Genomic DNA, 23,240 nt, shown 5'->3' on the forward strand with positions numbered 1-23,240 from the left:
TGGTGAATAGATGCCACACACATGCGTACTATCCACACTGTGCCAAGGAAAGGCTGTGGGCTGCCGTGTTGCCGCTGGAGCTCTGGGCAAGCCCCCAGCGTGCCGAACAAGGGGGAGGACGTGTGGTAACATGCCCAAAATGTGACGCACAGGGCGGCATGGCCTAATAGGCACATCTCAACGTTGGGAGGTATGATGACAGCATATAGTAATGTAACAATCTGCTTTACCCTGATAATGTCACCAGCGTTACCTTATCATGCAAAGCCACCATATGGTAATCAACGCACATTACCTTGGGAGGAAGACACAGGGGGCCCCGGCGTTTTTGCAGGGGCGCGGCTTGGCCGTACAGGCAGAGCAGGAGGCGGACCCTCTGGCATGGTGGGCGATGGACAAGGGCTTGAGCGAGGAGAAGAACTAGGGGAGGAACCCATAGTGGAGCATGAAGACGGCTGCAAGTGCTGAGGGAGGATCTCCTCTACTTCCGCACTGTAATCATCCACGTCACCTGCCAGGAGGAACCAATCATAGTATCTCCAATGAACACACAACGCATGGATTCTAACAACCCATAACATACTATAAAGATCTGAGTGGGCCTTCATGTAAAACAAAAATCCAAAGTATTTCAACCACATTAACTACTGCATAGACACTCTTCCAAACAGACACAAAACCAGAAAGAAAATTCATTCATAAGTGATTAGATTGTCAATCAAAAAAACATTAGTCGCATATAAATAAATATTCTTACTTTTATCCAGTTCAGAACATTAGGGTATAAATAGCGCTTATTTGCGATTAATCCAGGGGCGGATAAACAATGGGGCAGGTGGAGCTGCAGCTACAGGCACCCCCGTGGTAAATAGGCCCGTACCATCAGCGGAGAGTGGTGTGCATGTAAGGCGGATTTTAATTCCTAGATATATTCAATTATAAGCTGATTTCTCTGAGCGGTAAACCCACAGATAATGCGACTTAACCCATAGGTTCGGGGTTTTGTGTCCAGAACTACGGCGTTACCCTGCGCGGTAAGCCATGGAGCAGGCCTGGCCAACCTGTGGCTCTCCAGCTGTTGTAAAACTACAAGTGCCTTCATGCCTTGCCACAGTTTTGCTATTAGGGAATGCTAAAGCTGTGGCAGGGCATGCTGGGATGTGTAGTTTCAAGGCATCTGGAGAGCCACAGGTTGGCCAGGCCTGCCATAGAGGGTGCGAGGAAAAATTTGCATTAAGTGCACCCTCTGGAACTTATGGTGCAGGGTAGTGGCAGTAATGAACTACCCCATGGAAGGACAAGACAAGAAAAGAAACAAAGAATAATATAAACAAACAATATATTATGATTGCAATAGTACTGTACGTATATAAAGACATAGTATATATGGTTTAAATATAATAAATCTATTATATATTTAGTCTTGATACAATCATCACTATTGCAATCATAATATATATTCTATTTAGCTTTGTGTGTATATTTATAGAGTTGCTCCCATTTTCGGTTTTATATTATTTTTTGGGTAAGCCCCCTCCAGGCCAGTGTAGGATTACAGCAGCAGTCTCAGGCTGAGAAAAAGCTTGGGAGCAGTACCGCCGTCGGGAAGAATAATGAATAGCGATGAGAGCTAGGACAATAGGACAATTTTATTTAAGAATTTTAAATCGTTCTACAAGTTCAATTCAAGGTTTTCTTTAATTGACAAGGTTCTGAAAGGGTATTATATATATATATATATATATAAATAATGGCAAGCTGGGTACAATTCGTATGGTAGGTGTTGCAGTGTCTTGGTGCTTAATAAGGGTCCGCACTCAGTTTTCCAGGTTTAAATAGATTAAAATAATGCTTTAAAGAAGTCAGCATAAGTGGTCATATAATGAGCAGCCTCGAGGTCTAGCCACGCCTCCTTTTCTTCTGTGTGGGCGGATCCCTCCAAAATCCATGGCTCACTACTGCCATCTATCTTAATACTGCTGCTGCTGCTACTACACACACACACACACACGTATATGTGTGTTTGTGTACATACAGTATATAAATATGTTTATACATATACATCTCATTAAGGGGTACATTTACTAAGCAGTGATAAGAGCATAGAAGTGAGCCAGTGGAGAAGTTGCCCATGGCAACCAATCAGCACTGAAGTAACATCTATAATTTGCATACTATAAAATGATACAGAGCTGCTGATTGGTTGATGGGGAAATTTCTCCACTGGCTCACTTCTCCGCTCTTATCACTGCATAGTAAATGTACACCTTACTGTCTATTTTTCTAGTTCTCACTATGTGGTCTAGATAATACCTAAGTGACCCTTATGCACGTTAATAGAGGGGTTTCACGTTTATATCATCAGTAAGTGCCATATTTCTTTTTGACATATTCGGGTCACAGAACCAAAGGGTGTTTCTTGTTAATTTGTAGACTCTCATATTACATTATAAGCATAAAGAGGAAGGAGACTGAGGGTAGGCACTAGCTATACCCTCCATAGTCCGATTCTGTTCTATTTATGAAGTGTCTGATCGATACAAAAGGTGAAAAGACGATTGTGACTAATACGGTAATACCTTTATTCTGCTCTTGGTTTAGAGATTTAAAATAAAAAAACCTACTTTCCACAACACAATGCAACCTATGGCATGTCTAGGCAGTTTCTTTTAACACCTCCCACCATTTCCCCCCCCCCAAAAAAAAACACTCAAAAAATCCCACTAAAAACAGCAGTGTGCCGCAAGCATCCTGGGCCCTCAGGTCTCAATGTAAGACTGTTCTGCCTCTGTGCCTACTGCACACAGCCTTCTCAAACGTTACTGATCATTTGCGCTAATACTGCAATGAGGCTATGTCATGGCGGACGCCCCTTTGCCTTGCCTTGCCGCCACTTTACATGTACATTGCAAGTTCTTAAGAATACATCTCACCATGTCCTAAGATCATTGACACTTGTGCGGCTTCCCAACTATTAATAATGCATGTGTTCTAGGAATATAGAATGACCGTGAGGCAGTATGGCGGTCACCCTCCCCCACATCCCATACATGCTGCAGGACACCACTGACCGTAAAGCCCCGGCAAAATGCGGTCTCAAGGCATACATGTATACACGCTGCATTAGGTGCAGTGCAACTTGCAAATGAAACAATATATTGAACCTGAGCGCAATAGGCTACCCTGCAATACAGAACAGGGATGATCCAGCAAAGGTGTATTTCAATCATATACCAGCAGCGTGAGACCCCTTCCAATAAATGACAAAAGTCTGAGAATTATATGGCCCCACCTTAAATTTCTGAAACTGCTAATGGCTGCCAACGCACCTTCCATGTCGTAATCTGCAGCGATATCCGCATCTTCACCAAGTAGCGTGGAGCTGGTAGAACACGGTAGCACCACGCTTATCCTCTCCAGGTTCATCTCCTCCTCTACCTGCGCGATCCAGTCTGGGTTTTTCAGCTGAATGTTCATAGTTTTCCCCAATACCTTAGTTTAACAGAGAACGAGACGTTGCAATCAATACTAAAAGCCGAAACGCTCATTTTTTATCCTGTTTAATGAAAATTGCTAAGAGCTCATTTCACATGTTGCACAGTGCATTCATAATTCATGGTATAATAATCTCTCTGCCGCGGTTTCGGAATATAAATGGGAGGTTGTTATTCTTTTTTTATACTAAAATGTCATTTACGATACATTACAGCCAGCAAGCTGCAAAATCACATTCAAATTCAATTTGTATGATGAATTTCTGGAATTAGCGTGACCACAAATTGGAATTTATGGGTAAATAGAAAAGAAGACAAAGTATACTCATACAGATTGCAATAACAATGGTAACCAGTATTTAGATATCAGACATAGGGGTCTAGTCATGAAGCAGTGAAAAAAGTAGAGAAGTGAGCCAGTGGAGAAGTTGCCCATGGCAACCAATCCGCTGCTAGGTATAATTTTATAGAATGCACTTTATAAACGTTACTTCCACGCTGATTGGTTGCCACCATGGACAACTTCTCCACACTTTAAACTGCTTCATGAATAGACCCCTCAGAGATATGCCACAGGTTAGTGTTACCTCAACACCGTCCAGGTCTAAAGCAGCCAGGGCAGAACTTCCTTCCAGAAAAGTCACCCACATTTTAGCATCGACAAACCTGTACAAGCAACAGAGACAACATCACCACACAGCTATCACATTAGAATATCACCGCTGCGCAGAAGCTTTGTGTGTCTTAGTCCTTAAGGATACCCGTAATAATCATTTACTAGGATAGACCACCGCTATCCAGGCTACTCAAAACCAAAATTACAAGTTTTAAAAAATTTACCCCACTCCTCTATTGCAGGCACGCACACACATTGCCAAAAATCATGGAAGAAGATATAGCAGGCACTGAAGTAGATGAACTAAGATTCATTTATTTTTAATCGTAATTTAAACAAATCCTAGATTTAAGTTGTAATTGGCTGGGAAATGACAGCTCTGCTTTAAGAAATAGATTACGGTTAAGCATGGTTTTCTCCATCATGTGATTGACAATGCTAGACCTTGGGCGTAGAGGGCGCTGTGACTGGAGATGGCACATTCTTCAACCTAACAACTTGTTTGTAGCAGTCTCCGCCCCCTCTACAGCTCTCCACCAGTCAACTTTCAGTTTCTTCTCAGTGATTGGGCACCTTCGCTTCTGCTGACAGGGTCTACAGGGGTCTCCTAACTGTCATTTTTCAAAAACAGCCTGTAACATGGCAGTTAGGTGCTGATTGGCTGGTACTTTATCTCTGTGTTCTAGGTCTGGTGCTTTGTCTATCTCACAGGTTCTCAAACTCGGCCCTCAGGACCCCACACGGGTTATGATTTGCAGGTCACCTGTAGATTTTTAAAATGTGACAGTTGGTGATACACAGTGCAGCTGCTGGGTGACATGGAAAACGTGAACCATGTGGGGTCTTGAGGACCGAGTTTGAGAACCACTGGTCTATCTAAAGCCTCATGTGGGGGATTTTTTGGACACCAAATAAAACATCAATTGCAAGCTGAATGGTGCATGGGAATTGTGTTCACGTACCTTATAAGTATCACCTCTCCATAGCCGGCAAACTGCTGCAGCAGCTCATCAATCAAATGATCATCAAAATAATTATCTTCCGAGGATCTGCTTTGTATAGAGACCATTATGGTACCATCAGGTGGTCCCTGGGCTGCAATCACCTCCTTATAGATCTTCTGTCTCTCATCAGCTTCCGTTTCAAATATATCGATCTCAATCAGTGCAACAACCGGCCTGCAAAAAAAAGATTAGTGATGACACTCAAGGCAAAAACACGGTTTAAAGAAACCACATATGCTGGGAACAATACCTGTGATCGGAGGTTTTCAACTCTGCCCTGCCGTAATGTAATAAGCTGCCCGGATTCCAGGTATAAGAGATATTTCGCCCTTCTTGCAAACTTGAATTCAGAAGGTCTAAATCTTCCGCTTAAAAAAAAACACCAACACCAGGACAGTTAAAAGCAGGAGGATGACTGAGTGAGCCCTGCACTTAGACGGGAGATGCCAGTTACTGCGGCTTAAGCCGGGTGTTTAGTCGCAGTAACCGGCCGCGATGCTCTTTGCGCACAGGCTAATGCAGAAAACAGCATTGTGGCATTAGTTTATTCGTATTTCTGCTCCCACCTCAGGAGGGGTGCGAGCAGGAATCGTCTAGTCGGGCTTAACAGCGCCATCAATTGGATAATTCGAGACCTCCTTCCCGGCACTATTCACATCGCGTTGAATTGAAATCGCCCCCATAGGAAGAGAATGTTCTCTTACTCTTGAAATGTAACTACTAGGAGGTGAAGATATGCCTAAGGGTCAGTCTGTGTAACCCATAGCTGTAGCTTTGGTTCGGTGTTCCCCAAAACTAGGCGATGCGTGCCCGAAATCACATTTTGTGGTCTAAGCCTTTATATTATTCGCATTGCATGAATGCTTGCCAGTTGTGTAGCAGGACAAGCTTTTGCATCCCGTTACCAGACATATAAGTTACTCATAGTAGCGTTAAAGGTGGTTCTGCAGACAAGAAATGTTAGGTGCATGGGAAAATAAGATTTTACTCACCGGTAAATCTATTGTTCGTAGTCCGTAGTGGATGCTGGGGACTCCGTAAGGACCATGGGGAATAGACGGGCTCCGCAGGAGACTGGGCACTCTAAAGAAAGATTTAGTACTACCTGGTGTGCACTGGCTCCTCCCTCTATGCCCCTCCTCCAGACCTCAGTTAAGGAAACTGTGCCCGGAAGAGCTGACATTACAAGGAAAGGATTTTAGAATCCTGGGTAAGACTCATACCAGCCACACCAATCACACCGTATAACTCGTGATAAACTTACCCAGTTAACAGTATGAACAACAAACAAGCATCACTCAACTGATGCCACATAATATAACCCTTTAGTAAGCAATAACTATATACAAGTATTGCAGAAAGTCCGCACTTGGGATGGGCGCCCAGCATCCACTACGGACTACGAGAAATAGATTTACCGGTGAGTAAAATCTTATTTTCTCTAACGTCCTAGTGGATGCTGGGGACTCCGTAAGGACCATGGGGATTATACCAAAGCTCCCAAACGGGCGGGAGAGTGCGGATGACTCTGCAGCACCGAATGGGCAAACTCAAGGTCCTCCTCAGCCAGGGTATCAAACTTGTAGAACTTTGCAAATGTGTTTGAACCCGACCAAGTAGCAGCTCGGCAAAGCTGTAATGCCAAGACCCCTCGGGCAGCCGCCCAAGAAGAGCCCACCTTCCTTGTGGAATGGGCTTTTACTGATTTTGGAAGCGGCAATCCCGCTGCAGAATGAGCCTGCTGAATCGTGTTACAGATCCAGCGAGCAATAGTTTGCTTTGAAGCAGGAGCACCCAGCTTTATGGATGCATACAGGACAAACAGCGAGTCAGTCTTCCTGACTCCAGCCGTTCTGGTCACATAAATCTTCAAAGCCCGGACTACGTCAAGCAACTTGGAATCCTCCAAGTCACCAGTAGCCGCAGGCACCACAATAGGTTGGTTCAAATGAAAGGATGACACCACCTTTGGCAGAAATTGCGGACGAGTCCGCAATTCTGCCCTATCCATATGGAAAACTAGATAGGGGCTTTTACATGACAAAGCCGCCAATTCTGACACACGCCTAGCCGAAGCTAAGGCCAACAGCATGACCACTTTCCACGTGAGATACTTTAGCTCCACGGTCTTAAGTGGCTCACACCAGTGGGATTTCAGGAAACTCAACACCACGTTAAGATCCCAAGGTGCCACTGGTGGCACAAAAGGGGGCTGAATATGCAGCACTCCCTTAACAAACGTCTGAACCTCAGGCAGTGAAGCCAGTTCTTTTTAGAAGAAAATGGATAGGGCCGAAATCTGGACCTTTATGGACCCTAATTTCAGGCCCATAGTCACTCCTGACTGTAGGAAGTGCAGGAATCGACCCAGCTGGAATTCCTCTGTAGGGGCCTTCCTGGCCTCACACCAAGCAACATATTTTCGCCATATACGGTGATAATGCTTTGCTGTCACATCCTTCCTAGCCTTTATCAGCATAGGAATAACTTCATCCGGAATGCCTTTCTGTATAGCCCAGGGATCCACCTGTGAGCGAACCCACTGGTGGCTGAAATTTCGGAGACGCGCCCCCACCGCTCCTGGCTCCTGTGGAGCCCCAGCGTCATGCGGTGGATTTAGTGGAAGCCGGGGAGGACTTCTGTTCCTGGGAACTAGCTGTGTTGTGCAGCTTCTTTCCTCTACCCCTGCCTCTGGCCAGAAAGGACGCACCTCTGACCTTCTTCTCTGTGATCAAAAGGACTGCATTTGGTAATACGGTGCTTTCTTAGGCTGTGAGGGAATATATGGCAAAAAGTTTGACTTCCCAGCCGTAGCTGTGGAAACTAGGTCCGAGAGACCGTCCCCAAACAATTCCTCACCCTTGTAAGGTAACACCTCCATGTGCTTTTTGGAGTCGGCATCACCTATCCATTGCCGAGTCCACAGGACCCTTCTGGCAGAAATTGACATTGCATTTATTCTAGAGCCCAGTAGGCAGATGTCCCTCTGGGCATCCCTCATATATAGGACAGCGTCTTTTATATGCCCCAGGGTCAGTAAAAATAGGATTTTGGTACTTACCAGGTAAATCCTTTTCTTTGAATCCATAGGGGGCACTGGAGTACTCTTGGAATATGGACGGTGTTAGCAAGGACTGGGCACTGAATATTCAAATTTCAGTAACTCTCCTCCCCTCCATACTCCCAGAATACCAGTGTTTTTTCCTGAGGCGAACAGGATAGAGAGGATGAACAATGGAGAATTACCTATAATATTATAACATAACGGACAACAATAAAGTTGACACATAATGTAACTGACAACTAACCAGTTGACACCATAACCGATAAACCGGTGAGAATGTGTTACCATAAGATCCCCTGAACTTACCACAACCAGGTAAAACTGCTCTGGGTGGGCGTCCAGTGCCCCCTATGGATTCAAAGAAAAGGATTTACCTGGTAAGTACCAAAATCCTATTTTCTTTTTCATCCACTAGGGGTCACTGGAGTACTCTTGGGACGTACCAAAGCTTCCCTCGTGGGCGGGAGAGCTGTTTGGCACCTGTAACACTAGGCGGCCAAAGCTAGATGCTGATGCCGCAAACGTATTAACTTGTAAAAGCGCACAAACGTGTGCACTGATGACTATGTAGCCGCACGGCAATTCTGCGTCGTAGACACCCCACGACCAGCTGCCCCTGAAGTTTCCACAGAACGTGTGGAAAGAGCTGTTACTGATGTAGGCGGCTGTAACCTAGCATGAAGGTAAGCCTGACGTATGGTCAGTTTTATCCATCTGGATAAGGTCTGCTTAGAAGCTGGCCAACCCATCTTGGCAGCATTATAGAGAACAAACAACGTATCCGTCTTACGAACTGTAGATGTTCGGGATACATAAACGCGTAATGCGCGTACCACATCCAAAGTTCCAGACTGTCCTGTTAACATAGGAACTACTATTGGTTGATTGATGTGAACATACGACACTACCTTTTGCCAGAAAGCGGGATTCGTACGAAGCTCCGCTCTGTCATCATGAAAACTACAAACAGTGGCTTGCATGACAAGGCACCCAAATCTGAAACACGCCTTGCCGAAGCTAAGGCTAGGAGAAAAAATCGTTTTCCAAGCGAGAAACTTAACATCCACTTGATGTAAGGGTTCAAAGTATGAAGCTGTACAAAATCTAAAACCAGACTCAAGTCCCATGGCGCTGTAGGTGGAATGAATGGAGGCTGTACTCTGAGAACACCTTGCAGAAAAGGTGTGTGAGACGGCAATAGAGCCAATATTCTTAGAAAGTAAATTGACACAGCAGATACCTGCACCTTTAGTGTAGATAAACGCAGTCCTCCATCTAACCCGGTTTGTAGAAATAACAAAAGACGGGATAACTTAAAAGATGATGTCGGAAACTTCCGAACTTCACACCAACCTATATAGGCACGCCAAATCCTGTAATAATGAGCTGTCGTAACTGGATTTCTAGCACGTAACATGGTTGTTATAACCGATAGTGGAATGCCCTCTCTTCTTAAGAGGGCGGTCTCAACAGCCACCCTGTCAAACGCATCCGCGCTAAATCGGGGTATAGGAATGGACCCTGTCGTAACAGGTCCGGACGTAACGGAAGCGGCCAAGGATCGTCTGCGAGTAAGCAACAGAGAGAGCAGCGAAAACGGTGGAAACAGATACCCGAGGCTGTACGGCCACGCAATCGTGAGAGCATCCACTGCCACTGCCTTTGGCTCTCGCGTTCTGGACACATACTGGCTTTTGGCGATTGTGGCGAGATGTCATCAGGTCCACTGGAGGGTAACCCCACCTCTGGACCAACATGTGAAACACTTCTGGATTTAATGCCCATTCTCCTGGATGAAAATCCCGATGGCTGAGATCATCCGCCTCCCAGTTGTCCATTCTCGTAATGAACACTACCGCCAATATCACTTGGTGATGTTCGGCCCAATTGAGGATTCGAGCTACTTCCCGCATTGCCATGCGGCTTCTCTTTCCCTTTGTTTATTGACGTACGCGACCGCCGGTGCGTTGTCTGACTGCACTTGGACCGTCTGAGACCGAAGCAAGTGCACTACTTGTCGTAGCACATTGTAAATTGGTCGGAGTTCTAGGACATTTATAGACAGCAATCTGTCGTGATCCTCCCCGAGACCCTGGAGCTGACAATTTTGAACTACAGCTCCCCAACCTCTGAGACTCGCGTCTGTGATTAGCACTATCCAATTCCAGACGCCTAACCGAGTTCCTGCGGATAGATTGTGTACTTGGAGCCACCAGAGTACAGAAACTCTGGCCCGTGGAGACAACCTCACCCTCTAGTGAAACTGCAGATGCGAGGCCGACCACTGTGCGAGCCCATGCAGTTGAAAAGGAAGTGAGTGAAATCTTCCGAACAGAAGCGCTTTGAAAGCCGCCACTATTGTGCCTAACAGGCGAATGCACAAACATACCGAGGCTTGAGCACTAATCGTACCAGATGACGAATAGTCTGTACTTTCTGTTCTGGTAGACAAATTCCTCGATCTACCGTATCGAGAATCATTCCTAGGAAATGAAGTCGTTGAGACGGAATCCGATGTGAATTCTTGAACATGACAAACCAACCGTGCTGAACCAGCACATTGTACCTTAGCAACGCATGTTGAAGGCGCAGTTGGTTAAGACGGAGCTTTGATGAGCAAATCGTCTAAGTACGGAACTATTATCACTTACAGGAATATGAGATGAGCCATCAAAACATACATCACTTTGGTGAATACCCTAAGCTCTGACGAGAGGGCAAACGGTAGAGTCTGAAACTGATAATGGATCTGCCGTATTGCAAACGCAAGAACCTCTGAAGAGGAGGCCAAATCGGAATGTGTAAGTACGCATCCTCGAGATCCAGCGCAATCATGAATTCCTGTGGCTCTAAACCTGCAAGTACTGTCCGCAGAGATTCCATCTTGAATCTGTAGTAAGTATGCAATATTGGCCTGACCAAGCCATCCGGCTTTGGTACCACAACAGACTGGAATAATAACCGTGACCTTGTTGGTGTACAGGGGCCGGAATCAAAACTGCTGACTCCAGCAGAGAGTGAATAGCAATTTACCGAACCGTCCTCTTCCTACACAGGCAGTCCTGTGTTGAAAAACCGCAGAGGCGGTAGACTGCTTTTAACACTAAATTGCGGATCCACCCATCTGTGGATATCTGCAACCATGCCAAATGAAACGTCTGAAGGCGTGCACACACAACTGGAGCACCGAGATGGGCTGGGAGCCCGTCATGCCACTGGCTTGCCGGTGACCGTAGCGTCCGGACGACTGGCGTTGGTTTGTTGAAAACCACGTCCTCGACCTCGCCTACCAGGCGTGGCTGTTTGTCTACCACGGCCTCGAAAGGGCTGAGGTCTAAAGGATTCGAACGCTGGTCCAGAGTATCCCGTGAAAAATACCTTTGTCCAAATCAGGACCAAACAACCTTCGCATAATGTAATGCTTCTATTCTTCTCTCGACCTTTGCCTCCGCCTGCTAAGGACGCAGCCAGAGCGCTTGTCGTGCCACAACGAGTGACGCTGAAAGGCGAGAACTGACTAGGCAGACGTCCGTAGAAGCTGTACATAGATAATCAGCAGCTTCGCAGATTTGATCAGCGAGAAGCATAAGGTGGACGTTTTGTAGGGCGGACCTGAGTCCTGTTATCCAGACAAGCAACGCCGTAGTTACCCAAATGCCAACCAAACACGGTCGAAGCAACACCCCTGCTGCTATATACAGCGACTCTAGCATAGCTCCCATGGAGATGTCACTGACTTTAGAAACGGGTAACTAGACCGAAATCGGCGAGGTTTCGAAACCTGTGTATCAGGAGCCTATTAACATCTTATTTAGAGATTCCACGCTGGAGATCTGTGGCCTTAGTAAAGACCACCTTATAAATTGTCAGAGCCTCTTCAGTCCCTGTAAACTTCAGAGTCTGACGCACCCACACTATCTGACTGCTGGTCTTCTTACATTCATCTTGCGCAGTTAGGCCTGGCATAGAATCGTCAGGATTGCAACATAGCAGAAACTGGGAATTTATAAGGCAAATGAAAACTATCTTTGCAAAATAGGAGATGAAATGGGAGTATAAAATATACTGTGCATGTGGTAGACCTCACCGGGAACCCACTGGTACAGACATTGCAGTGAAACAACTTTTCCGTCTTTGCTGGTGACTGACTTATTATGTAACCAGACAAATAAATAGACAAAGACAAACCAATTCCACCTCAGTAAAATTGTCAAAGTGCAGTGCACGTGGCCAGACCATAAGAAACCTGATGCAAAAATTCCTACCAACACCCCTGCGCCATCCGGTGGAGCAGTGTTGTAGGACAGGAACGTTCTGGAAAAGAAACTGAAAGTATGATTAAAATGGCCTCCAGCCATGTGCTTATAGTCAAAGAACATATAGCATATTTTGTTACATGACCATATATACATACATACATACAGTATTTTATATACATTTCCTATGGTATAACATTGTCTATGGTATAACAAGTGCTACACGAATGCATATATAACACAATGCAGCCCTTCTTTAGCATAGGCTGTCTATTGCTGCTGCTGTGGCATAATCTCTCCCCCCTGCAGCTGCGCTACAAGTAATAGGGACAAGGAAACTCCTGACTGCCCAGCATGAGCCCACTAGTTACTAGAGGGCTGATTTACAGGGACAGACCGCGGCAGCAGTGTGCACTGTCCGCGGTCTGAGTGATCAGAGGCGCCGGCCTCCTCCCCCCCCTGCTACCCTTAGTGTGTGCAGGGAGCGCTGGCAGTGCTGAGCTGCCGGCCGTTATTGAGACAGACCGCGGCAGCAGTGAACGCTGTCCGCGGTCTGAGGGAATAGTTACCTTCCCCTAAGCGACGGAGCCTCCGGCCGTTACAGGGACAGACCGCGGCAGCACTGAACGCTGTCCGCGGTCTGATTGCATTACAGGCAGGGAGCGCTGAGAACGGCGCTTGCAGCGGCCGTCCAGCGCGTCCCTCTGAGCGGCGCCAGGACTAGGGGAGCTGATAACAGCGGTGGCGGGGACGGAGCAGCGACTCGGGCGACGCACATAGCAGTACCCCCACATGGCGGGGCGGCAGCGTGAGCTGACCGCCCCTGTCATAAATACCTCGGTTCCTGTGCTCTGACGGGGCTTCTACAGCAAGCTCCGTTCTGCATTCTCAGCTGAAGGTAGCTGATGTACTTGGGCTCTGACGGGGCTTCTTCCAGCAAGCGCCGTCCAGTCCTTTCTGCAGTCTCAGCTGTTGTTAGCTGAGCTGTTTGTGGCTGTGAGGGGGCTCCTTTGTGAGGCCCGACAAGCCAAGAGCTGCACGCAGCAGCTTCTATAATCCCATACCCAGAGCTTTTGTGTAAGCTTGGAAGGGATTGTAATGTATAAAAAAGAAAAACAAAAATGTTTAAAAGTAAAAAATGTATGTCCCCCTCTGGAGGTCCACACTTGTGCTTCCTGTCCATGTGAGCACCGAAAAAACACTGGTATTCTGGGAGTATGGAGGGGAGGAGAGTTACTGAAATTTGAATATTCAGTGCCCAGTCCTTGCTAACACCGTCCATATTCCAAGAGTACTCCAGTGACCCCTAGTGGATGAAAAAGAAATGGTATCCTTGTCTAAGATATCCATTTCCTCAGACAGATTATCTGTTCATGCTGCTACAGCACTACACATCCATGCCGACGCAATAGCCGGCCTCAGTATTAGTACCTGAGGGTGCATAAACAGACTTCAGGATACTTTTCCTATCTGCAGGATCCTTTAGGGCGGCCGTATCCTGTGACGGCAGGGCCACCTTTTTAGATAAGCGTGTCAGAGCTTTATCTACCCTAGGGGAGGATTCCCAGCGCATCCTGTCCGTTGGCGGGAAAGGGTACGCCATAAGTAACCTTTTGGAAATCAGCACTTTCTTATCGGGGGAATCCCATGCTTTTTCACATAATTCATTTAACTCATGTGAAGGGGGAAAAGTCACCTCTTGCTTTTTCTCCCCATACATATATACCCTCTTGTCAGGGACAGGGTTTTCCTCCAGTATGTGCAATACATCCTTCATTGCTATAATCATGTATCGGATGGCTTTAGTCATTTTAGGCTGCAACTTTGCCTCATCGTCATCGACACTGGAGTCAGAATCCGTGTCGACATCTGTGTCAACCAACTGGGATAGTGGGCGCTTTTGAGACCCTGACGGCCTCTGAGCTGCAGAATCAGACACGGGTTGAGACCCTGACTGATTATCCAGCCTTTTATGCAAGGAGCTCACATTATCATTTAACACCTTCCACATATCCATTCAATCAGGTGTCGGCGCCGACACCACTTGCACTTGCTCTGCCTCCACGTAACCGCCCTCGTCAAACATGTCGACACAAACGTACCGACACACCGCAAACACACAGGGAATGCTCTAATTGAGGACAGGACCCCACAAGGCCTTTTGGGGAGACAGAGAGAGAGTATGCCAGCACACACCCCAGCGCTATATAACCCAGGGATTACACAGTAACTTAGTGTTTACCCAGTAGCTGCTGTTTATGATAATTTTGCGCCTAAATTTATGTGCCCCCCTCTCTTTTTACCCTTTTTCTACCTTGATACTGCAGGGGAGAGCCTGGGGAGCTTCCTCTCAGCGGAGCTGTGAAGAGAAAATGGCGCTGGTTAGTGCTGAGGAAGAAGGCCCCGCCCCCTCAGCGGCGGGCTTCAGTCCCGGGCCTGTGTAATAAAATGGCGGGGGCTCGTACATATATACAGTGCCCAGCTGTATATATGTGTCTTTTTGCCAAGAGGTATCCTAATTGCTGCCCAGGGCGCCCCCCCCCTGCGCCCTGCACCCTACAGTGACCGGAGTGTGTGGGTAGTGTGGGCGCAATGGCGCACAGCTGCAGTGCTGTGCGCTAGCTCATGTGAAGACAGGAGTCTTCTGCCGCCGATTTCGATGTCTTCTTGCTTCTGCCGGCTTCTGACTTCTGGCTCTGCGAGGGGGACGGCGGCGCGGCTCCGGGAACGGACGACAAGGTCAGGTCCTGTGTTCGATCCCTCTGGAGCTAATGGTGTCCAGTAGCCTAAGAAGCGCAACCTAGCCGCAGTTAGTAGGTTTGCTTCTCTCCCCTCAGTCCCACGTAGCAGAGAGTCTGTTGTCAGCAGAAGCTCTCTGAAAATAAAAAAACCTAACTAAAATACTTTCTTATTAGCAAGCTCAGGAGAGCTCACTAAAAGCACCCAGCTCTGGCCGGGCACAGATTCTAACTGAGGTCTGGAGGAGAGGCATAGAGGGAGGAGCCAGTGCACACCAGGTAGTACTAAATCTTTCTTTAGAGTGCCCAGTCTCCTGCGGAGCCCGTCTATTCCCCATGGTCCTTACGGAGTCCCCAGCATCCACTAGGACGTTAGAGAAAACGATTACCTTCAACTACAGTTCTAGTCAATGCCTGAAAGTGGTGCATCTATGGGTGACTCTTATATTAGACTCTATTCCACATAAAGCAACTTTTAGTTCAGTGTGTAATTATAAGTAAACCTATACATATACGCGGCTGTAGGGGAAGAAACACAATAAGGACCTGATCGGTCAAACGGCCATTTTCGTCTTCTCCAGAGAATACGATCCGTCCAGGCTGGGGTGCGACACTTCTCACTTGTGTCATAGTCATCGGAGAACAGGTCGTATTTGTAAGTGGGGGCAAAGTTGACTTTTCCTTCTAAGAAACTACGGAACACCTGCAGTAACAAACATTTACATGCACTGGTTAGGTGAAGGCTGACCAGACACTGATACAGTATGTTGATGGCTACTTTTAAACCAATGAGTGTGCCAAGTACTAGGTAATATCTTAGGGCAATTTTGGAAGTAATTAGGGGGTGCACGTTGCTCAAAAGAAGATGAAATGGTGTATACTGGCCCAGTTGCAGAATTTGATGCATCTCAAGATGAGACAACATCTCTGCATGCAGGATATGTACAGATGGAGCCACGGTCATCTACCCTTCTCTGCTGCGCCTAGGCACACCATGGTTTATTAGCATAAACCCTTCATCTATTGTTCTCAGCTGCAATACAATACAGAGAGAACAATACATCAGGGGATTAAGTCATTACAGCAGGAGATCGAGTCCGACTGCCCTGGCTCAGTTAATCCTATTAAAGGCCAAGATGAAGATGGCTCCACCTGTACCTGGTTTACTACAGACACACCTCTACAAAGGTGCACTCACTGAAATTCGTCTGTGTGTGAGAGCCACATCACACCTCCGTTTCACATCGTCAGACTCTCATCCTACAGTCTATGGGTGCACGTTTAACTCTCCATCAGCCCAGAGGTCCTCAACTCCCCAGTATAGATATTAGACCCTGGCTGTATCCTTTGCCCAGCAACTATAGTTAAGGACAGGACCCGCTCTCAAACACAGCAAATGACCAGAGGTCTTTCTTGGTAGACCTCACACAGTGGAAAAAGGATTTCATCAGGATCTTTCAGGAGTGCTAGCAGGAAATGCTGGGACTTGTAGTTTAAAATCTGGAGGGCGACGAGTGTTGTAAGTCTAACATAGATCATTCTGCCACTGGCTGGGCTTTGGAAAATGTTACAAGTGCAATGATCACATGACTTATGGGATAAATACAACATCCGTGACTGCCATACCTGTCCTCCATTCTTCTGGTTAACAAGCTGATCTCCGACAACTAGAGAATCCCAGTTTTGATTTCTGATCAGTTCTTTGACCTCTTCATTCGGTAGATCGATGCGATAGTTGAAGTCTCCACACCAGAAGACGTAGTCATGAGAAAACAGCATCCTCCCCTAGTGGCAGACAAGAGTAGTGATCAAGTACAAGCAAGCCATCTGCTCTTAGTAACGCTATAGAGTCAGGGGAACAGGACTCTGTGCCCGCTTACCATTGGGAAGCTAAGCTTGCGAACTATTTCGTTATAGTCCTCATTCCTCTCTTTCACTTGAGACTGTCCAGCTGCAAAGTGGCTGCAGACAAAGCAGAGACTGGTGGTATGGAACAGCATTCGGATGGCCACCGCACCCTTGTTTCCTGTGGCTCCCCCCATACCGGTCTTCACAGTATCTACTGCAACATCCCTGTAAGAAGTAAGGCCAGTCAATGAGCAGCGAGCAAGCAATGGCCAACCCAACCACTGGCCGGTAAAACCGATCACTATGACTGACCTGATAAAAGGTGCATGCTGTGGTCTTATGTATATGAAGAGACAAACACCGACAAGCTGTTCAGAAGCCAAGAGGACGTACTTATTATCCCTGGATATGGTTTTCTGAAGCTCGGCAGCCCACAGCTTCTGGTTGGTTGTGCTGTAGAGACACTCACAATTATCCACAAGCACAGAATGGGAAAGGAAATTATCCTTAGATTAAATGATCATCCGCAGTTTTGCCAAGGATCCTTTTCTATGCAATTCAGTAATTTTAGTGGTCATCAACATAACATTTACATGAAACAATAGAGAAATAACTGAAACGCCAACGTGCGTTTCGCTATTAAGCTTTCATGGGGCTAACTGGAGCCAGGGAACCAGGAATCCTTTTAAGAGGTCTGGTGGCCAATCAGCATCAGCTGCATCATGAGGAGTGGTGCGCTGGAAGTGGCATCACACATGAAAAACAATTGCCTCCAGCATATTTCCTCATTTTACAGGGAATATAGGAGTGTATATTATTTATATATATATATATATATATATATATATATATATATATATATACACACATACATACATACATACATATACATATATACACACATATACATATATACACACACACGCCTATATTCCCCATAAGATGAGGAAAGACAATCAACGTGGACCAGAATTTTATCTTTATTCTCTACATTTCAATACTATGTGCCCAATTCTAAGAATCACATGTATTTGTAATTAACAGCTTTATTTTTACACTGCAATTTAGATTTCGGTTTGAACACACCCCACCAAAATCTAATCTCTCTGCATGTTACATCTGCCCCACCTGCACTGCAACATGTTTTGCCCAGTTGTGTGCTTTTTTGTTTTGCTTGCAAACCTGAAACAGGACCTCTGTTCCTTATAATTTTATTGGGAGCAAGAAGTGAGTCTTTGGTATATTGGTTTGTGTCTTGAATGGCTTTCCAAATAGTTTTCCCACTATGCCCCCTAGATCTACATCTATTTTACTACTGTCAGACAGAATCCGGGGCTTGGACCCTGCTATTTCCCGGGTATCTGAACATTGGTTGGACCCCTTACGGAGTTTAAAGGTGCATATCTAGGAACTGATTGATGTTCCAAAAAAAATTGCCGGGGAAGATATCAGCTCCAGTAGTAGGCACCCCGTCTTCTCCTCGTCTGGTCAGGCCGCAGCTTCTCCCTCTCATTAGCCGTTTCAATCAGTAACTCTGATCTTTGTCAAGGCATGACACATGAATTAATTTTCAAATTAATTCATCAAATATAGTCTTCCCACCTTCCTAAATCACCAATGCATCATCTATGTACCGGAGCCACATAATGATGTGCTTTGTGTACCTATCACTGTTGTCGCTGGAAAACAAATTCCTTTTCACACCATGCCTGGAAGAGGTTAGCATACATAGGGGGCACACAAAGTCCCCATCGCAGTACCTCTGACCTGGAGATAGGATTTGTTGCATACAAAGTAATTCTTAGTGAGAACATATCTTAGTAGTGTTTGGATTAATTAATTCAAGTCTTGTGCAACATTCATACTGATAAAGTATATCTCAGCCACAATCCCAACCTCATGATCGATACCAGTGTACAGACACTCCACGTTGCAGCTTGAGAACCATATATTGGAGTTAAGTGTTAAATCTTGTAACTTGAGGGTAGTGCAATGACATACTTCTGCAAATGGTACAAACATACTGCCCTTTTCAGTGAATCTTTCAAACTGATCTATTTCCTTCTTATACTTTTCATAGGTTTGTTGAAATCTATCCAGGTTCTCATTTTTTTTAATATGTTGCTTAATGCCGATGTCTCCTGATTCCATAATATTTAATAAAAACGCAGCGCTTATCACACCACCAAAAAACCTATATCCATTAACCACTGCAATAAATATCACTTTCCTGCAGCTCCTACTGGTGGTACTGTTCCACCCACAATACAAGAGAAATACAATAAATAAAAAAGAGCGCTGGAACCGATACTGTTAAATTATTAATATATGTTTAATTTCATAGCATTCCACATAAAAAAACAATTAAAAATATTTAATACCATGCAATTAATTAATTAAGGCCCCTGCCTCTATCTCTATATCACCATCTCTCTTGATTTTAAAATGTTGCAGTCCATAGTACCGCTTGTAGCCAATTTATGAAGTTCTCAACCGAGTATAGTTGTCTCTTTAAACGGATAATAAAAAGTCTCTGTGGTACCACTTATTTCATCCCCTATTTGTACAGCCGTGATGAGAATTGCCGAGTACTCACGGATCTTAAACTTCCTGATTCCAGTTGGCAAATACAGGTTGAGTATCCCATATCCAAATATTCCGAAATACGGAATATTCCGAAATACGGACTTTTTTGAGTGAGATTGAGATAGTGAAACCTTTGTTTTTTGATGGCTCAATGTACACAAACTTTGTTTAATACACAAAGTTATTAAAAATATTGTATTAAATGGCCTTCAGGCTGTGTATAAGGTGTATATGAAACATAAATGAATTGTGTGAATGTAGACACACTTTGTTTAATGCACAAAGTTATAAAAAATATTGGCTAAAATGACCTTCCGGCTGTGTGTATAAGTTGTATATGTAACATAAATGCATTCTGTGCTTAGATTTAGGTCCCATCACCATGATATCTCATTATGGTATGCAATTATTCCAAAATACGGAAAAATCCCATATCCAAAATACCTCTGGTCCCAAGCATTTTGGATAAGGGATACTCAACCTGTACTATATCCTCATGTTTGGTGAGAATGTTTATTAATTCCATTGAGCATTGTGTCAGGGTCTCGTCCCAGGCTTACCTCAGGGTAACATTGGCACATTCGAAAGATGCAAAGACTGTTGACCGCAATCCCCTTGGAATCATATTCAGTTTTTGATAGTTTTCAAGAGTGTCCTCATTTACTAGGCCCTCGTTTGTTTTATTAATAGTAATTAATGGAATTGCTGAAGTACTGACAGTGGTGTCTTACTTTATTATTTACACGGACAGACTGGTATCTTCTGCATGCGTTTTGTACTCTGTAAAGCTACTGTAAGCCTCTGTATTAAGTTAATGGTTTCTGTAAGGCACCTGAGTGGGGCTGGATGTAATGACCTATGAGACTCGGACGCTATTTAAAGGGGCAATCACTTACAAAGCATGGTTTTGCCATGTAAGTGATTGCCCCTTTGAAAAAATGCCCGCATTCGGCCAGGATCCCGCAAGGCCGTCGAACTCGGGCGTCATTACATCCAGACCCTTAATTCCTTTAGGAGAAAAGCGTTATGTAAATAAAATGATTATTATTATTAATAAAGTAAAATCTACTTAACGCAGCTACAATAATGCAGCACTCACCTCGCTGCAGTACTCACCTTGCATTGACAATGTTCCCTGCATTTAACTCCACCATCTCCTCAAATCCAATGGCGAATATATCTATTGGCTTACTCCTCGTATCTGATGTGGATACAAAAGGCGAGGTGAGAGTATGGGTAGAAATTCAGCATAAGTGAGATAGAACAAAAGATACTGGCTGCAATATATCCAAATGCAAGTCAGATCTAAGAGAGAGAGAGCAGGCTGTGAACAGGGTCCAACTGGTGATTGGACAGAGTGGGCCCTTGGACTGTACACCCTAATTCTAAACACAATGAGAGGCGTTACCATGCTGAGACTTGTAGTTCCACACAGAAGAGAAAATGCAGGTGCACACTCTAAATACCAAGCACTTTTAATCAGAATTATTAATGATGTCCTGTAAGAAGCACAGCACTGGCAATCAGGCGATTCTACAGAGGAGGATTTGCCCCAGCAGTCCTAGAAACAGCACAGCTCAGCTCTATGATGGCCGCTGGTCAGGAGTGAGGGAGAGATATGCATATCCAGGGCGGGAACATTGCTGAAATGACGCCCTGGGGCTGGGGGGAGGGGCCTCAGGTCCGACCTGCTCCCCCTGCTGGCATCCCCACCAGGTACAGCGGGCTAAAAACGGGGTTAATAAAGATGAAAAAAAACCTGACCTGTGCCCATGAACGTCCCTGGTGGCTAGTGGAGCGGCTCCCAGTAATCAGTGTCCACGCCAACGCATGCGCGGCCCGCCTCCCACGGCCGCGCTGGATCGCGGTAAAGTGAGGGCACAGAAGCCCCTTACCTCCCCCTTGTCAGCGGCCCCACGATCCGTGGTGTGACTGACCTTGAGAAGAAAAACCGGAGCCTCCGCTGCAGCGACCCGGCAACCAGGGCGTCGGAGTATACAGCGCCGCTGGGGGTGACGGAACTGCACGCAGGGAAGTCTGAGACTAATCCTGCTGCAGCCCTGTAGTTGACAAGAATCTTCTGTTCTTTTTTCTTCAAATGCAAGCTCTGAATAAGCTGCCTAAGGCAGCCCCCTGTAAAGTGCCTGCATACTGCATGGCACCAACTTACAAACTGAGCTCCCTGTGCATGGAGGTGGGGTTATAGAGGAGGCGGCGCTGAGCATCTTGGGAACAGTCAAAAGCTTTGAGCCTGTTGGTGTCTCGGATCAAGATCCTACTCTACACCCAGATGTGAATCCTTGTGGAGCCCAGTGTACCCCGCAGCAGAAAATTATAATAAACTCTGCAACATACTAGAATAAAATTGAGGTGCTTAGCATAATTATGGCTAAAAATATGGGCCCAGCAACCATGAGGGATGGGAGCATTACACAATTCCGAGAAGCATTTGGACACAGATAACAAATAAACAGAAGGGTGTTGCCTAAAACCAGACGAGAGGTTATAACAGATAATTAGGTGGCTTTATTAACTCTACCGTCCTGGAGACTTCAGAACATCAGAGCTGTCACAGAGCTTGATCAGGACAGACAGTATTAAGCCCACACACACTGCAACTTGGAGCAAAACTGCTTTTGTGTTCAGCAGTAACTGACAGTACAACACTCACACAGCAGAGTTCTAGATCTGGTTACCTTGGAACTCTTGGATACCAGCTATTTTAGGAGCATCCAGCAGCCAATCTGTCAGGGTTTGATTCTTGAAAGCGATGCTTCTGAACTGCTTTCCACCATTCACATTCCAGGTACCAGCGCAGATTCGGATCTTCCTGGGTTTGGCGTACCTGTAATAATTCTCACACATGCTCCGTAATACTCTGGGAGATGCTAGGAGAGACAAGGAATGCCTTCAGTCAGTCTGCATGCACATTATGTGATATTACATAATATTACTTAGGAAGTAACACTGTTATTTCATTAAATGTACTAAAAACAGAACACACCAGACATCAGCTCTCATTTCCTCAATTATTAGGATATGAATGCTGCTGAAAAGGCCCAGAAAGTGTGAAGGTTTATTTCTACATTGCAGAGAATGATATTATAAAACTACAATAATAAAATAGTTTAACAAACATTTTCGGCTGATTGTCTAGATGACTATACCTGATTGCAACATGAGTTCTGACACTGACCGTGCAGCAGAAAGAGAAGAATAGACGGTTAATAGCAAACCAGGAACCGGAATCTTCAACACACAGATAACGGCAACTTCCAAATAACTACAAGCAAACATTTGTATCTGAGAGAGGACAGGAAGTGTGCTCCAATACAATGGTGGCCTAACGCGCAGCGCTCAGTGCCTCCCCCGCAATCCCTCGCTTCTCTTTGGTGTTTAGTATGCTAGACAGAGTGATCCCGGGTGGACAGACATTTCCAAGCCTGTACTTAAGAAGGAAATCAATAAAGTTATTCTACCAGCAAAAAAATCTGCAATATGAAATATACTAGTGTCTCTCACTAGGAATGGGGTGTCAATAGGGAAGCTGTGCTAGCACCTCTTTCTCGGAATGGGGTGTCACATAGGGAACTGTGCTAGCGCCTCTGGCTAGGAATGGGGTGTCACATAGGGA

The 23,240-nt window shown here is 45.6% G+C and overlaps 1 protein-coding gene across 7 annotated transcripts in view; it reads right to left on the reverse strand.

Annotated features, from left to right (window-relative positions):
• The window catches only part of SYNJ1 (synaptojanin 1), a 153,265-nt gene that overhangs the window by 53,125 nt on the left and 76,900 nt on the right, over positions 1 to 23,240 (reverse strand). For 6 of the 7 annotated variants that reach the window (XM_063956445.1, XM_063956448.1, XM_063956447.1 and 3 more), the window contains exons 13-24: positions 22,774 to 22,797; positions 22,303 to 22,494; positions 20,723 to 20,807; positions 17,333 to 17,473; positions 17,053 to 17,245; positions 16,799 to 16,957; positions 15,719 to 15,875; positions 5,365 to 5,482; positions 5,073 to 5,288; positions 4,082 to 4,160; positions 3,330 to 3,492; positions 296 to 511 (exon numbers count right to left, since the gene is read on the reverse strand). In XM_063956445.1, the coding sequence (XP_063812515.1) occupies positions 296 to 511; positions 3,330 to 3,492; positions 4,082 to 4,160; positions 5,073 to 5,288; positions 5,365 to 5,482; positions 15,719 to 15,875; positions 16,799 to 16,957; positions 17,053 to 17,245; positions 17,333 to 17,473; positions 20,723 to 20,807; positions 22,303 to 22,494; positions 22,774 to 22,797 (1,743 nt within the window). The remainder of the gene's footprint in view (positions 1 to 295; positions 512 to 3,329; positions 3,493 to 4,081; positions 4,161 to 5,072; positions 5,289 to 5,364; positions 5,483 to 15,718; positions 15,876 to 16,798; positions 16,958 to 17,052; positions 17,246 to 17,332; positions 17,474 to 20,722; positions 20,808 to 22,302; positions 22,495 to 22,773; positions 22,798 to 23,240) is intronic. The other variant, XM_063956446.1, reaches the window with a different exon arrangement.

This window comes from Pseudophryne corroboree, chromosome 2 (genome assembly GCF_028390025.1).
Source record: "Pseudophryne corroboree isolate aPseCor3 chromosome 2, aPseCor3.hap2, whole genome shotgun sequence".
In the NCBI taxonomy this organism is placed as follows: domain Eukaryota; kingdom Metazoa; phylum Chordata; class Amphibia; order Anura; family Myobatrachidae; genus Pseudophryne; species Pseudophryne corroboree.